Source organism: Harpia harpyja, chromosome 6, assembly GCF_026419915.1.
Source record: "Harpia harpyja isolate bHarHar1 chromosome 6, bHarHar1 primary haplotype, whole genome shotgun sequence".
Taxonomy (NCBI): Eukaryota; Metazoa; Chordata; class Aves; order Accipitriformes; family Accipitridae; genus Harpia; species Harpia harpyja.
The window spans coordinates 40395875-40414111 of NC_068945.1; the positions used below are offsets into that span (position 1 = coordinate 40395875).

At 40.6% G+C, this 18237-nt stretch overlaps 1 protein-coding gene across 1 annotated transcript in view; it reads right to left on the reverse strand.

Annotated features, from left to right (window-relative positions):
- The window catches only part of BMT2 (base methyltransferase of 25S rRNA 2 homolog), a 37757-nt gene extending 24836 nt beyond the window's left edge, over positions 1 to 12921 (reverse strand). The window contains exon 1 of the mRNA XM_052789784.1: positions 12620 to 12921. Within this exon, the coding sequence (XP_052645744.1) occupies positions 12620 to 12836 (217 nt within the window). The 5' untranslated portion in view covers positions 12837 to 12921. The remainder of the gene's footprint in view (positions 1 to 12619) is intronic.
- Positions 12922 to 18237: the final 5316 nt, after the last annotated feature.

The following is an 18237-nucleotide window of genomic DNA, read 5'->3' on the forward strand; positions in this document are numbered from 1 at the left end:
CCTCTTTTGCTGCTAAGTATCCACTTCTTCTAACTTGCTTTACATAATATACTGCTAAACAAAAACAAGACAAATGCTAGTGGCTAGCCACAATTCCTATTGTGGTTTCTACAGCATGCAAACCCTTGGTATACCTTACTGAAAGGACATTTCTGCCCTAAGATAGAAAAAGACATGCTCACCGGTATGATCTTCACTAATTCCTTTTGTGTTTCTTAATCACAAATGCATGCACATGTGTAGTATAAATATATATAAATCTGTAGAATAAAAATTATGTACTGATTTTGCACCTAGAAGCTGATACAGTTAAAAAAAAGTTTTCAAGAGCAGATCTATACTTTAAGCTTTCACTCTGTCAACCATCACACTTTTTACAACATGGTTCCAGAACCAGTTTTTGTAGCACCTATCACAAAGAAATATTTTAAAAGTGTATCAAGCATAAGCTAACTATTAATGTCTGCTAAGGCCTCAAAGTAGCTTACAATATGACCCTGTCCTTCTCAGAAACAGGAATCTCTTACTGATACAACGCATTTACGGCAATTTTTTTGATGTGCTTTGTTTTAATTAGCAGTAAATAACAGATTTCTTCCAGTAGCAACCTTTTTATTTTTTCCCTCGTGTGCAAAGCAGTAACAATCCCTCACCTCACCTGTCCTCCACTTACAGCAAGACTGGGTGTGATGGACAAGTATAGATAGTTGCATACAAGCATAGTAACCATCCAGGTTACTCCCTATTTAAGTTTGGTTTAGGGATGTCACAGCAATTTTCTCTTCAAAAATAATCATCTAGCACACTTGTACAATCATCAAAATGAGTCATGTTTAAAATTAGGTGTTTATACTCCCTTGTGTGAGATGGCAGTTGAGATGGAAGGGAATGGCCATGATTTAGTTTTAACATAATAGGGAAGCTATGCAAAAAATCACATATTCTGCTTGCTATTCAACAAGCATATATTAGAAAGTAATTAGACTAGACAAAAAAATGTAGTATTATATTTGAGTGGTATCCCTCATTATTTCCCAAATGATCCAAGTTCAGAGAGATATGCTTTATAAGAAAAGGCACTAGCATGGTCACCAACTGACCACTAGAGCAGAGAAACACCCAAGTCACAAGCAAGCCCCTGCAAGGGTTTCATCTAAAACTGTGGGTCACTCTTCCAGAGCTTTCTGGAGAGCCTTGTGTATAAACAGTCACGCAGGACAGAACATACTCTACCGACAAAAGAGAGCAAGTAACAGTATAGACAGTGGCCTACCAGCAAAGGGGGCAAAACAAGCACAACTCTTAGGAATCTTTATTTCTCATATCAACAAAGTGCAGAACCTATACAGCACCAAGACAGAAAGCACTAGCCAAGTTCAAAGAGTATTCTCAACAGCCAGTTAATCCTGGTACAATTTAGATAAAGTTTGCTAGTTTCTCTGCCACAATAGTCTGAATCTTACTGCATGCTCCAGACAACTGTGAAGTGCTCAAATGATATGCAGTTGCTAAAGTTTTGTTTGAAGAATACATGGCTAATTAGAAAGGAAAAAAGTAAACGAGTGAACACTTACTGAGGGAAAACATCACAAATACAAAATCCCAAGCTTAATACTGTTCTTCCTTTAGTCCATTACTTCATTTGGTCTATTCTTAAGCAATTAATCTATTTCCAAATACTACTTTTCCTTAAAACTTAAGACAGATGGGGAAGAAGAAATATGCAAAGACCAGATGTTCTTAACTAGCCAGTCCTTTCTTACAGCAAAGTAGCAAGGCTTCCTAACACTGAATCCTGCTCTCATAGCAACTCTTATTTCCTGCTGAACAAGGCAGAGACTTTTACCTCTCTCTGAAAGTCAGATGAGGGTCAAAAGAGTCCACAGATAAGGGATCTTAAATTTAGATATATAGCAACAGACCTGGAGCTGACTACCAGCGCTCTGGGACATGAACTTTGGGTTACAACAGAGCTGCCTATGACAGTAACAGCTTCTTGACACTGAGCTGACAAGAAAATAAAACTGAAAGATAGAGACTATTAGGAGAAACATGCAGAACAAAAGTGAAAAATTCATCACAAAGTAATTCCGTCACACATCCTATATCAAGTCAATTCTGTGGGCACTTGTAGTTTGTTTTCATCTACCAATACAGCAGGTCTAGAGATACAGAAAATGGCAACGTGGGTCAAATACAGCACAGCTGCTGTATGAGGAGCATCTAAACAGAGGCAAGAAAAAGGCAGATGAAAGTAGCAGAGGACAGACCTCCACAAGATCACAAGTGACAGAGGAAAAGTAAATATGGAACAACTTCTGGTTGTTCTAAGAGTAGGAGACATTCAGGAAAAAGCATAAAAAGACAGCTTCAAAGCAAAAAAAAAAACCAAACAAAAAACATTATATCTTCACAAAACGTATAATTAAGCTTAAAAGTTCACGTAGCTGGACAAACTAAGGGAAGAAAATCCATGACAAACTCCATATTCAAAGATGCAATTTCTAACTCGGGAGCTCCTAGACCATGAAATCGCTGAAAGACAGAATGCTAAGGAAGCATACATTGATACTTCAGCAGCACTTCCCATATATACTCGTCTAAGCATCTGCTGTTGACCTATCATCAATACTGGCTTTGATATGATGCCCATTCTTCTGCCCTTCATTAGTGTAAGCTCCAAAACAACTGCAGATAAAGGCTTTTCTTAAGACACTGGCACCATTGTGCATGGACTTTCAAAGAAGGGTCTGAGATCCAGTTTCCTTTGAGCAAGTACCATAGCATTAAGTTGTTTGGGGTTTTCTTCCCCCCATTCTTCTCCAGGGTGAGCTTTGAGAAGGCACAGACAGGTACGTTAGATTTACAGGAACTTTAATTCCAGCATCATGCTCCAATACCGAGTTGATGTCGTGCTTTAATGCAAATAACACTTCCTACCTCTTGAGATTTTGAGGTAGTGACTACAACAGGTCTTGCAGCATCCAATTTCAAACCGATACCCAGAACACAGTAGAGCTATGTATTAAATTTTTCAAACACATTATAATCCATGTGCAAATACTGCATTAACTCTAGTGGAGTTAAACATTTATTTATGAATCATTGCTTGTGTAACCAAAAAGGCAGTAAAATATGCAGGAAGGTTTCACCACAAAACTAATTGTTACTAAAGAAATAAAAGAAATAAAATCTTCTGTTAAGCAATCAATAATGCTGTAAATTAAACAGAAGTTTGTGGTAGGCTAATCTAACGGAATAAACAAAAGCCTTGCATCTTTGATCACATCTTAAAGTTACTATTTGATTTTTGTGCTTTTCACCTCACATACTCATAACCATACCATAACATAAAGTTTAACACTACTCAACACTCTTACTATGCATTTAGACATCACCTTTTATGTGATTTAAAACCTAGTTTGAGCGCTGATTCTGCAGAGATCTTCATACACCTCAGATCCCCATCAAGGAACCAGTTATGCCAACATCCGGCTGAAAAGCGTGATTGGCAAGACTGGCTCGTAACAGGAGTCATACACACCTCTCAAATCACTACAGTTACATTATTTTTAAATTATTTAATGCTTGCTCTCTTTAAAACTATTTAATGTCTCCTCTCTTGTTCAAGGGCATGGACCTGTTGGAGCAAGTCCAGAGGAGGGCCATGAAGACAATCAGAGGGCTGGAGCACCTCTCCTATGAAGACAGGCTGAGAGAGTTGGGGTTGTTCAGCCTGGAGAAGAGAAGGCTCCGGGGAGACCTTACAGCAGCCTTCCAGCACCTAAGGGGGGCCTACAGGAAAGATGGGGAGGGACTTTTTACAAGGGCATGTTGCAATAGCACAAGGGGTAATGTAAGGAAGAAGTTCTTCACTGTGAGGGTGGTGAGGCACTGGAACAGGTTGTCCAGAGAGGCTGTGGATGCCCCATCCCTGGAAGCATTCAAGGCCAGGTTGGATGGGGCTTTGAGCAACCTGGTCTAGTGGAAGGTGTCCCTGCCCGTGGCAGGGGGGTAGGAACTACATGATCTTTAAGGTCCCTTCCAACCCAAACCATTCTATCATTCTACGAGTCTCTCTATCCAGAATTGCCTAGAAAATAAGTTACCTACTCTTCACCTTGAAGATTAACTATTCCTTTAAAAAACAAAAAAGCCCAGAGCCCACCTCTTTCTAGCAAATCTGCCAGTGAACAAATGACTGACCAACATGTAGGTTCTTTGTAATACAGCCTTTTCTAATGCAATAACAAAAATCCAATACCATTTGCCTAGAACAGATGAAACCCTCTAAAGAGTTTCCACCCACATTAATACTGCCCACAGAATAGCCAAATCATACCCAAATGTAACCACAGAGTAATCAGCAGTTGCTGAATCCTGTCACAGAGAGAACAGGTCAGGCATGTAGAAGTTATTTTTAAATGATCCTAATTACAAGATAGTTTTAATTGTGGGTAACAGCAATAGAGACCTAACGTTACCTGTAAGTTTCAACAACTGAAAACATTTTTAATAAAGAAGAAAGAATCATACAAGCTCAGGAATAACTCCCCTCATTCCACATTTATTTACAAGATCTCATCAAAGGTCCCCGGCACAGCTTGAGAAGACCAGGTTTGCCGTTCTTGGTGGGACAATCCCCACACCGTAACTCTTCTCTCCAGGCAGTCTGTTTTTAAGAACAAAAGTCCAGCCTTCTTCCATCCTATTGTTTGTCTTTTTTATTTTTAAAAGACATTTCTTTATAGAGTGTTAAATGGAACTGTCATTTAAGGTATGTTTATGAAATAAATAGAAAAATTAGTCAATTATTCTTCAACTTCTGATGGAACAAACCATATCAATTGGTATTTTAAACAAAACACAACCCCCTGTATATAGAAGAAACAGAGCTCAGTTTTGCTAAAGGCAATATTTTTCATTTTGGAATGCGATAAAACCCCAAACAACTGATTCAAATCATTCTGTTTTATCAAGCAATAAAACAGTTAAGTCATATAGAGTTAAAAGTACTATCTGCACCCATGAGAGAAGTTTTGTAATTACTATTTTCCTTAATTCCATCAGTGCTCTTCAGAAAAACAGTGCAGTCATCTCTGACAATCTCAAAAACAAGTACAAAATACTTCATCCATCACTGAACAAGATCTTGCATCCCAAAACTTAACTGACACTGTGCACTTAAACTTCAGGTAGAAGCAATGTGGGTTTAGATCTTAATCAACAACTCGCCTCAAAAGCAACAGGTTTTTAACACTTGAGAAAAACTGGAGTTAGAACAGCCATTATTTCCTCTTAGAAAACTAAAATTTTCTGAAATCAAAGTAGCTGTAATTGAAAAAAGAAAAAAGACCAAACAAGGGTTTAAGGGTTTGAAGTCTTCGTTACCTACATGCTGATATAAATTGGTAACATAAAAAAACCAGATTCAATCCACTCCCTTTTCAATACTTCTATTTAACAGCACATTGCCTTCTTATGTACACCTTTGATGGCTCTGGTAGAAGAGAAAATAAGCTCAATACATTGACTAACAATGAAAGACAGAAGCAGAAGTGACATGTTCATATTCGTACAATAGTTATTAATAAAGCTTTTTGAATTGCTCATTGTAAAAAGCAACCTATCCCCACAATTAACAAGTGTCCATGACAATGCTGGATAACTTCAGATGACAGGCTGCTGGCCATAGCAATGCCTAGCAAGATCTTTGAGCTTTCTTTTTTGTTGTTGATGGCAATGCACTGCAAAATGAAAAAAATCCATCTCATTTTTAGCCTCTTAAGACCGCCTCTCACTTACTTGCTGGAAACAGTAAACTAGCTTCTACAACATTCTAAGCAGTAAATGGGAAAAGCAACCCTGTACTGTCCACTAGGCTAAAGTTGAAATCAAATTCCTATGAATAGCTGACAAAATTTCCCCATTAACAGTGACTGGTCAGTTGAAGTTTAGCTGTACTACTAAATGTCTGGATACTGTGGCAATGATTAATAAAATTAATTACATGAGGAATATCAGCTAATACTATGCTATTTACAACTTTTAGTGTATACAAGATAAACTAGAAACTTACTGAACATCTGTCTTACTAAAACAGCATATCCAGTATTTTTTTGAAAGACAAAATTAGGTATTTTTGGCCCCACGGTTTTCCAATTTTACATGTCTAAATACTGACCATGAACTTCAACTTGGAAAAAGTTCAAGCAGTCAGAGCTAATGTTTTTCTTCTCTTGTCTGACTAGTGTTTGCTCTACAGTTCTTGGGATTTACCTGAAATATTTCACAATAAAATCTTAACAACAACAACAAAGTGCAAGCATCTCATTTTCCTCTATCTCAACATCAATGTTCCTCCCTTTTACTCACATAGAAAGGATTCATTTGACCAAATGATTTTTATGTCTGACCTGTCAGGTAAACTTCATATCTATCTGTTTACGCTAAACAGACTCCCAGGGTACAATTCATCTGCTATTTAAAGCATCTACTGGGGGCCAGCTTATATCACCCTGAAGAATGATCTATGTCTCCGATCTGCTATAAATCTCTGATGGCTGTCACACGAACAGTGGGGAGCCTATTTGTGGTGGTTTAAGCAATTACTGCCCCCAGGTGTTGGATCTACTCTATTGGAAACTATCACCCCTCTCTCCTCTTCCCCAAACCCGACTTTCTGGGATGGACTGCGCTGCACCTTAATGACACCAATGCTGAGATGAACACGTTAATAGAAACTACTGATTTTGGTAGATTTGTGCAAAAGCAGGAGCAAAAATCAGAAGCAGCTGAGGCACAGATACAGATTCATTACTCTGATCCTGCAATAGGAACACCATCTTCCCCACCAAGGCAATAAAGGAGCAGGGAAGGAGGTTACATATAGCTGTTTGTTCAGCAGATGCAAGTCTGTGCTGTAGCCAGCGGGTTTTCAAAATTTGTGGGCTAACTAAATGATACCAATGATTAAAACCCCCAAACTGTAAAATATTATGGGATTTCTAATGAAAGTTTCACTATAAAACTGTGGTATGTAAACTGTAAGGGCAATCGTATCTTAATGTTCATGTCATAAAACTGCATCAATTTTAACTTTATTTTAATTTTAATGAAATGGAATTTAGTTCCTATTGCTTGAAAATGTAACAGTTAATACTGCAAAATGTCTCCCTCTTCCAAGAAATTAATGCATGTGGGGAAAGACAAATGGAGATCTTGAAAACTTAGGTTTACAGTAAACCACTTATATTTAACAAAAAGGAGTAACTGTTAACTTACCGTGTAGAGTTCGGTGACAAAGTTTTCCTGTCCTGTGAAAAATGCCACTATTTCAAAATGTTTCCTGTTTCACATCAGGAAGAACTTAAGCTCTCTCAAGGTTTTTCATGAAAAACATGAGAGAGGAAGAGACCATAAAGCAACTGACTTCAGAACGACACTTTTCTCACATGAATGTCTAAACCACTTACCTACTCAGGCTACTTATTATCGTCAGGCAGGGTCCTGTAAATTCTTCCTAACTTTCTGGATTTGAAAAACCTCTTAATAAAGTTATTACCATTTCTTTGAAGTTTCAACAAATCTTTCTTTTAAGGAATCAAACTGCCACCTAGAAATGCTTCTATCAGCTTCTGTGATACAGTGACTAGTATCAGGACAAATACCAGTTCTGTGTGATTCTAAGCCTGAACAGCCTTAACGGGTGTATGGAAGGAGAAATGAAATGGTTTAGCAAACACACAGCAAAATATTTCATAAAATACCTTTACAGATACCTCAGCAAATTTTTTCCACTTGTACTCAACAAGGGATTTCCAGGGAGAAGTAGAGGGTCCAGACTACGTACAAAACCATCTATAACTGAGGGTCATGCTGCACAGAAAATGTTTACTTGATAAATACAGCTCTGCATGACTACAAAGGTAATCAACAACTCGGAGAAAAAAAGGCTGCCTCTGTATCAGCGGAAGGGGTTTTTATCACAGTAAAAATTAAACCTACTTGGCTGCTACAAGCAACTGGAAACAAACAAACTAATACCACATAGCAGATGTCCAACAGATCATGTTTAGTTCCCTATAAACCACTAAACCTGCTTTTACAAGCCTGTCTGTCAGGCTTGACAGACATCAAGATACATGCAATATACACAACATACATGCATATATGCAACTCATACAACATGCTCCAGCCCATGGCTTCAGGTGCCTAAGAGATGCATAGAGGAAAATCCTGTAAAATGCGGGGTCACCTATGGTACCAGGCAACTGAACCAAGAGCAAGAGACTAAACCAAACATTGTTTTTTTCCCCATCCCCATGTTGTAGTAGGCTAGTAGGAAAAATTCAGGTTTCATGAAAAACGCTAATTTCCATACTTTCAAGTGCTTGTGTTAAGCATGCAGGACCCTGAAGTTTCTCATAAGTGAATAACGGAGCCCCTGAGAACTGTTTCAGCTTTTGGATTTTACCCTGGTGTGTAAGGTAATTAAGATTAAACTAATCCATTTTGGACAGGAAGCAGGAATAAAACTTCAGAAAAACATGAGTCCTATGCTAATGACATACACTCCTACGTGAACACGTTACACCTCACACCTCGGTATGTTTTGTTCTCACTTAAGAATGTTTTCTTCATGAAGACAAAGTTTATAGGCTAACCTGAGGAATTTTTAGGAACCACTAGACTGGTTCACTGTTCACACTATCACTGCCTTAAAGTAGTCTGAAATAACTTTGATTAGCTAATTTAGTTGACATTCACTCAGTGTGGATAGGGACCAATCACCTTAATTAAAAAAATACACATTTTTTTTCTTCACACTAAAAAATCCACACTCATTTGTTAAACTTCATTAAACCATTTTAAAATATATGACATACAATAATGCCTTAGCATCCACAGTGGAGAGAGGGGAAAAAAAAAAAAAAAGTGTGTCCTATAATCACAAAATACCAAATCTGCCATAGCATTTACGATTACATGCTTCCCTTCCTTATTTCCTCATTAACAACAGGCAGAGCGTAAGGGGAAGGGAAGGAAACTGAAAAGGACAAAAAGAAAAGGAGATGAAAAAGGGAGAAAATATAAATATTCCTACCAGAAGTCACACTAGATTAGCAATATCCCCAAAATAGGAAAAGGTTAGCACTAGCCATACAGTTAAAATTGTTGAAGAAAACAAAAAAAATGCACTTCAATGCAAACTTAAAAGTTTAAGCTGAACCATTCTGAACATGGCAAATGCTTGTCATAAGTACACTGGCATGCTCTGGGACTATGATATGACATGAGCCACAGCACAGAAGCACATACAAAATCCATCCACCATACTTACAATTAAAAGTGGTTCAACAAAAGCAGAAATTAAAAAAGAAGCCAGGATTCAGCTTTGATGAATCTCAAGAGTTACAGTTTTTCACCAAGAAAAACACATCAATCCTTTAGATGACATGATGCTGACTAAACTTTACTCTAGTAATTCCTTAGTAACTGCAAAAAAAATTGTTGATGCATCCCTAGTTAAGAAATACTGCTTTTGCACTTTGACAAGTATGCAACTTCTTCAGAAACATGTTAGCTTGCAGTTTTGAAGCGTATTGTCACTTTTCCACTGGCTCATCTTCAAAAAAGAGGGAAACCATTGTGGGAAATGAAACAAAATTATAACAATGGTGCCAGTTATAAGCAAGTCAGGTAATACACTGGTTTGCCTTTTACAATTGCTCATTGAAACTCAAGGCTTGCTAACATCAGCAAGGCAAATGAATTCTCAAAGAAATCAGCTTATTGAAATCAAGCCTGTATAACTTCTATCAACAAACATCTCGGTGTCTCAAGGACATATCTACTTCCCTTCGACACTTCTAACAGAAGACAGTAACTTAAGATCATATTACAATACCAAGGGCTTTCTTAGACTTATCCGTCCTGTGCAACATAATCATACAGCTTTCAGAAGGATACTCAACATGCTTTTTCCTCTACCAACAAATTTAATATGCAATTCTATTTTAGTATCGACAGACAAAGCACCAAAGTCCATGCAACAGCAATTCTAGTACTGTTTGCTTATTTAGACAAAATGGAAACTAGCTTCATAGAACTCTAGCAAACGTGAGAAGAGGCAGAGTTAAAAAAGAAAAAAAAAATGACAAAACAAAAAAAAAGACAATACAAGATTCTGGAATAATACAGATAGCTCTGTTTCTGCTTCATATGGAGGTGGGTGCACTGCACTGTGGAGACAGGAAGGTTTCCCTGTGTAACAAGCTGTAAGCATATAAGAAAGGATGCATTTTTTTACCTTTGCTTTTTCATATCCAAGTTATAATTCAATTTGTACTGAGAAATTACAAATTATTTGTTGCTTTTTTACTTCTCTCTAGCAAACCATCAACTCTTGATTTTGTCAGGGTAACATACTTGCCAGTCAGTGTCTCTGAGCATTAGAAAACAAAACCAAAAAAACCCAACCCAAGAAAAGATCCTTCAGAGGTCAAGCATGTGCTAGTATTACAATTTCAGAATGACATTAAAGGCACTTAGGAAGGAGATTCTCGGGCCTGTTTTTAGAAGCATAGAGAAATACAGGGAGAAAAGACTCCACAAATAAAATTCTGAAGTTGAAACAACCTAACATGAAGTACTATGACTACTAATCAGTAGTAACTTGTAAAGACCACCTACTATTGGATGAGTAGGTAATGGGTGGAGCTTTCCTTGTTGCATAGAGGTGATGCCACGAACTGTTTGGGTTTTAACTCCCTCCATGAAAATACATACATTGCTAATTTAGAGTGACTAGAAAAATCACTGTAAAGTTTTCACTAACACATGATTTACAGGATGTATGAAGTAAGTTAAGAGTACTATTTGTTCTTTCATTTAACCAGTTACACTGAACTAAAGATAAAACACAACTTAGCCTTGCATACTAACTTGCTCTTTGCCGAGAAGTAGGCTTACATAGATTTCCATGTAATTTAGGCTCTCATCTAAAAAAAAATTCAGTTGTTACAGATATTGCTCGCATTTTTTTAAAGTTAACAGTGCCAATGTTTGTCTGTCTCAATCTACAGGCACTCTGAAATAACAGAGAAATATGAGCTGCTCGAAGCTGGGCTCTTTTGCCAGGATTTGACTGTTAAAACCTACTATGTTCCTTCACCTAAACGTCAGGAGAACAAGGGAGATCCTCCCTTCAGTTTTGGCTCACCAAGGCCAAAATAAACAGTGACTCTTGATCAGTGTCTACATAGGTAGATATCTGTGCCCAAATCCCATGGGCAGGCTGCCGGGCAGACTTTTGAAGTCCAGAAGGCAGAACGACCTTGTTACTTTAACAGAAGTGTCATATGCAGACGCAGAGAAGCAGCAAGAACTAGTGCCTACAACAGGAAGAGTTCTCATTTTATAAGTGTCCTTCTTGAGGTATGCACCAGGTCAGCAAAGAGCTGTAGTCTCACTGAAAGAATGAATGGATGAATTTTTTGTAACCTGTGTTATAAAGAAGATTGAACAGATCATTATAATCAATCTGAGGAGGCTACAAATTTCAGCAAACAAATCTCAACACTGACACTCATCTGAAAGCATTTCTGGGAGGTTTTAAGCATTCCAATACCACCCATAAGAACCTTGCATAAGGGCGTTAATACTGATGACAAAGTAGATTTTTCAAGGACTCAGAGTAATTTATTTTATAACAGCTTTTCCCCTGCTCTTTTGCTTAGTGCCCCAGCCTGAACTATCCCTCCACGGCTGAAAGACAGGAAGCACAAAGAATTCACAAAGACCCGTGCCCCTCCAGATCACCATTCGATCTCTTCTGGCATTCATGACCTACTACTGTCCTCCCCACTCCTGCAGGTCCACAGTTTGGAAAACACTGCGGTACGGCTTGGAAGCTGCCTGTGGGGAAAGGCCTCGCTGTAGCTACGAGCTATTAAACGTCAGACGGAGCGGTAACCTCGGTCCATACGGACCCACGTCCACACACGGGTGCAGCACACATTTTCACCTCGCAGTATTATCTGTCCACACACGGGTACAGCACACCTTTTCACCTCGCAGCATTATCCGTCCACACCGGTTCTCCTCTCCGACACCCCACAGGAAAAGCTCCTAGAGATGTGCCGTGAGCCCTCCCGAGCCAGGATGGGGTCTCCGCTGCCAAGAGCCCACGGAAAGCGGCAAAACCTCGGCAGACCCGACCGGGGCTCCTCGGCGGGGCTGCGGCGGCCCCGGTCGCCCCGGCAGGAGCAGGAAGCGAGCCCGGAGCTGCTCCCGGAGCTGCTCCCAGCCACAACCCCCCCCCCTCCTCCCCGACACACCCCCTTCGGCAGCGGTCCGCGGTCCAGCCGGCCCCCGCCGCTCCGCCAGCGGCTGGGGGGGGACCCGACCGGGCCGCCCCGCCCGCGGGAGGACACCCCGATCCTCTCGGAGCTACCCACCCCCCCCACGGGGGCGGCTCCCCTCCTCCCGCCGCGGCACAGTGGCTCCCCGCCGGCCCCCCGTCCCGTCCCATCCCATCCCATCCCGTCCTTTGCCGGCTCCGGCGGTGAGGGGAGCTGGGCGGCGCGGAGGTGGCGGCCCCCTCCCCCGCGGTTACCTTCCCGGTACTTCTTGCGCAGCCGCCGGTGGACGCTCTTCACCACCCCCGACAGCTTCTCCTGCTCCAGCTTCCGCTCCTGCTCCGGGGGGGGCGGCGGCGGAGGCGGCGGCACGGGGGCGGCGGCGGCGGCAGCAGCAGCAGCGGCAGCGGCGGCGGCCCCGCCGGGCCGGGGCCGGGACCGGGGCCGCGGCCGGTGCTGTGGAACGGCCTCCATGGTGTTGCCGCTGCTCGGCCGCGCGCAGCCCGGCTGAGGGGGAGGCGTGAGCGCCGGGCGCTATGGCAGGGCGGGCATGCGCGCCCGGCCGTGTCCCCCCCCCCCCCGCTCCTCCTCCGCCGCCGCGCCGCCCCGCTCGGCATGCCGGGAGATGGAGTCTTTCTTCAGCGGCCCCCGCCGCCTCAGGGCCGCGCCGGCGGGGCGGCCGGCGGCTGCTGGCCTCTTCTCGGCCTTGAGGGCACCCGGGAGGTGTGGGCTCGGTTCTTTCCAGCAGAACTTTCCACACCCCACAACTGGAGCGGGTCACCCTGCGGTGCTTAATAAACTAGTGGGAGCAATTAGGTGAAAAGCAGGGTAAGGGCGCAGGGGCAGTGGGGGCTACCCCGGTTGATGTGCTACCCCAGAGACCCCCATAAAAGATCAGGGTGCGAATCCCTCTGACGCAGGGTGGTAAAACCTGTTCCCTGCCTACAAAAGCCCTTGCGGAAACAAACTGAATTCGAAATAAGGTAAAGCGAACCTCGGTAGGTTGGTGTCCGTGGTGTCGATGCGGCCATTTGAAGAGGACGGTTTTGTACAGGCTTTTTTCCGTCTTCGTGGCACTGCTGGGCCCATTTCTCGACAGAGTACAGCTTCTGACGTTACTTGGGTGGAAATACACCACCGGAGTAGGAGCAACACCCGCAGCCTTACAAAACTGCCCCTTACAGGGGAAGGCCTTCGTCTGCAGCTCTCTCTGCCCAGCTTCAACCTTTCACCAAACCCAAAGTACTTCAGTTGTCTCTTTCAGTCGTCATTGGAAACGGGATAGACAAAACCACTCCTCACGAGATCACGGCAGGGAAATCTGCCATGAAGTCGCTTGCTTGTTTGACTTGGCCAGAAGCAGCTAATTGTCTTCTCTGAAGATGTTAAAAAACATTAAGGAGGTAATTGCGGCTACAATTGAATCGGTGACAAATCTGACTTGGGTAGGGTCAAGATTTCATCCTAATGAGAAGTCAGTGCCGCATGCAACTTTATGCAGTGGGGGTGTATAACAGGTCCTTATCAGCACCGTGTCAGTCCTGCCAAAAAGATTTTACAGCTAATCACAGAGCACTGTTGTTCTGCTTTTCTGACAAACTTCTTTTTGAAGGTGCAATTATCAAGACAAAACAGCAATGTCCAAACAAAAGCTTTTCATCGTTATTGACTGCAAAGACACCCCTTTTTCACTTCACTCCGAGCTATGCAGGCAAATACTGCATCGCACCCATCGCCATGAAAGCGGGTTGCACATTACACCTAAAGGTCCAGCTTTTTCAGTACTGTTACTTTTCAGTAAGTGCTTAAAAAACTTCAGCGTAGTTTGGATCTTCCATCACTATATTTACACACCATTATGTATTTTATTGTCAGAATATTTCAGATTGGTTTTTTTCTCCAAATACAGGAGAATGATGGAAGAAGAATTTAAATTTTTGCTGCTGACATCAGCACTAAGGAAGTGTAGTGATTGAGTTATTCTTTTAGCTACATTTTTCTTTTAATTTTGAAACTGAAAAAAAATGATCATGTGTTAATGGAAAAAATACCAGTATATATTACTTTGACTTGGAAAACATCAGAAAATGAGCTTCTCATATGGATTATTGTATTTCATATTCACCAAACTGATCCAGGAAGTTAAATCTGAATTAGAAAGAAGACTTGGTGGTGGGGTTAATGATAGCTTTCTGAAATATTTCTATTTCCAGTTTTATATGCAAGCCCACATAAGAAGAATTAAGATGGTGTAAAAAGAGATTACACTCATAACTACTAGGAACCTTTTGATTAAGGGGGAGCCTACACGATGGTTAGTGTTCCTTCCACTTTCACATTGTGTAGGATTTGAGGAAGCACAGAGTGAAGAGGAAAACTGTGAGGTGGTCTTTTTTGTGCAGCATGTTACTAGGAGGGCACTGAGGGAGCCTTCTCAGAAGAGTAGGAGTACCAGAGTGACAGAAAAGAGATAGAGGCATTTGGAGGATGCCTAACAGATACTGCTGTGGCATCAACCTCTCCCCAGTCACGAGCCTCCAAGCTCAGAAGTGTAGGGTACACAGTCAAATATGAGTGGATCTGTGGCTTGGAAAATTGAAAGTCTGACTGTAGAATTGGAAAATCGGGGGAAGATTACACTTATGTGAAATATACTCTCTCAAAATAATAATAAAAAGTTACTATTTGAATTACGTTATCACTGTTGTTTTTCAGTTCTTAGGAATTCTTTCTAAAACTAACTGGTTTTAAATACAAAGAGGTTTTAATTTATCATAATTATTTCAAAACTTACAGTATCAATATTAGGCATACTTTATTACTGTGACTTTACACCGTACAGTTTTTACATGGCTCTCCTTTTTTTATAAAAGTTAATGATGCTGTTGCTTTATATTTTCAATATTTTAATTATTTTCTGGTGTTTTAGAAATATGTAAACAAGGGGAAAAAATCCAGCTCAGTACTTTAATGCACAGACTACTTTCCTACCTAGGTATACAAGCTATTATTAAAAAATAGGAAATAGAGAAGTATCAATTTTTTAATGTAAGTGGTTCTATATGAAAATAGACCAAGGTATAAAACACATTCTTCCTTCTTAAAGAAGTAACTTAGAAGCTTAGTTTCAGTAAGCAAGTAAACAGCATTTACCAGATGTCAAGTTTTTCCAGTAACAAAAATGAAAGAATACTCGAGGAAGAGGCTTTATCCTTTCAGGATACACAGATACTTACCTCAGAATATGTGGTGAGAGTTGGCTCCCAGCGACGGACTCTGAATGCAAAGCGATCGAAGGAGGCGCTTCCCCAGAGTGCTGCATGGAGATACTGGGGCGTGATGGAGCGGGCGATTAAAGCAGGAGTGGTTCTGGCAGGCCTGGAACTGATGACCCAGTGCTCTGTCAAGGTGGAGAAAAAACATCTGTGCTCAATACATTTCTTGAACACGGTACAGGAAGAGTCAAGGAACAAATGAACGTGAGCATAAATCTTGTGATTTTCCCTGAGGCACGAGAGCAGAAAGAGTGATAAGGATGCGTGCGCTTACTCCAAGGTGATAAGACAATAAACTACCTGTGTCCTGATGGGGATGATGGAGCTTGACCATCTGGGAAAGAATCATTTTGAGCAGCTGGACTTAGTATCTTGAACGTAGAAAATGGACAGGCAATCCTCTGTGTATTAGTTACTTGCTTTAAAAAAAAAAAAAAAAGCTGATTTAGGGCAGGCTAGAACAGTTGCTTTTGACATTTCTGCAATATTTCAGTGCCCATCACTTTTCATGAATAGTTTTAGAAACAAAAGTCTCAATTCACAGGCCGGGAGGAGGAGTAACCCCAGCCCTTTCCAGTACTCGGGTGGCTAGAACATTCACTGAGGATGTGGGAAAACCAGTTCACATCCCTGCTCTGCCCGAGGGGATCTGAACCCACATCTTCACTATGAGATTACACAAAGTGGAAGTGCTCTTCCTTCCTGAGGGAAGGGTGACAGCAGCCTATATTTTCAGTCTTTCTCCCCAGGGAAACTGTGGAAGAAAAGTAACATAAAAACTTTCTGAACTGTACAAATCAGTGCTCTGCTTCCATCTCTATTTCAGTGGTACTTTTGACAATCAAGTCTTCTCAGCCTCTTCATCCCTTCTATCTTATAGATGCTGGTTGTTTGAAAAGGAACCAAAAAAATGACACAGCATCAAAGAGAAGAAACCTTTCTCGACAACACTCTCTCCAGTGTGATGACATGGTCATAAGAATCTCTAATGCAATGTAATCTGCAAAAATATTACCAAAAGCAGGTAATGATTTTAATGGAACACTGAAACACTGTGGTAACTTAAAAGGAATAAAAGGTTCTTTGTTAGATGCGGAACTGTTTTTGCTACGTGTATCCAAAGGGAAGACAAACAGGCAGCGATAGCATATTTGGTTTGAATTTATGATTTTTCTTTTTCATTAATTGTGGAATCCTATAAGCCATGAAAATAAGATAATTTGATTTAAAAAGTAGGAGTCACATCCCTGAATTTGCACTGGCACAATGATTAAGAGCTGGTCCATTATTACATTTCTCCACACTACACACTTTAGTAATTTAGTAATTAAAATTACATAGTAATTAAAACTGCTACCCCATAACAATAATTTTATAACTACAGATCCTGGATTCCATTCCTGGAGGTTGACACCTCTAAAAGTAAACTTACATCAGCGGTCCCCTTACTTAGTCCCTTGTGTATTTTAGTGGAAAAAGTAGGCTTGATAGTGACTTCAGTTTGCGTATCCCAATATTTACAGAAATAAGCATTTTGCTTCTGGAAAGCAGAGGATTCTTCTACTGAAGGACCAATTAAAGTTGCTCCTCAAGTAGGCAGAGACACCCAACTTGGAGAAGAAGGCTGAAAAATCATTCACACATGGGGGCTCACTGTGGAGTCTAATGATGTATCCTCAAGACCACGAGAACTAGATGTTGGTAGGAGACTTTATTTATTGAAATCGTGTCTTTTGCTTGTTAGTTTGTGCTGCAGTAAGGCAGGAATAATTTTAAGAGTAGCCAGCATTTCTGATAAACAATACATTCGCTGCCTCCATTGTGGCCAGCAGATACCACCTGTGTCTGTCCATGGAAAGGAGCTGTTTCTTTTGACACAGGAGGGAAAAGTTAAGAATTTGTTAATCTGTTCAGTCTGTCACTTGTGTAATAGTAAAATGGGAATTAAATTCAGTGGAACTACTGAAATGTTTACTGTAAACCAGCAAAGTAGTTTATACCTGAGTTATTCTGAATGTTATGTGCATGTGTAGAAAGTAAAACGATCCTTTAATGCTGAGCACAGATAATGCATTTTTTCAAATAAATGCTCTGCTTCATTGTACAACTTCTTTGCAACATGAGCATCGCAAACATAGTTAATACTCTATTAACAAAGATCATTAAATATAAACATAATTTATTGAAAAGTAATCCTGAATTCCCTTAAAAATCTGTTTCTTCATTGATTTTAGTCTAAGCACATTCCCCTGTTATTTGGAATGTATGAATTATTAAATGAAGAGAGTCAATATAATGATTGCTTTAGCAAAGACTACTAGCTACTCTTTCTAGATTGAGTTTCTTCGTAGTAGATTTCTTGCTGCCATAAAAGATTAACTCATAAAATCACTTTGATTTAGCAAGAGATGTCGAAACATCCAGCAGGTCTAACTGGTTTTCTTCCGATGTCAGTCAAAATAGTATGTGGTTTTAGCACTGATTCATGTTTCTGTCAGCTGCTATGCATAAACTTGCTGAGTAATCAATTCAGACACTAACTTTAAGAAAATTCGGTGCTAGTAGGAAAGCTTTTATGTTTGGTTATTTGTGCATCTGTG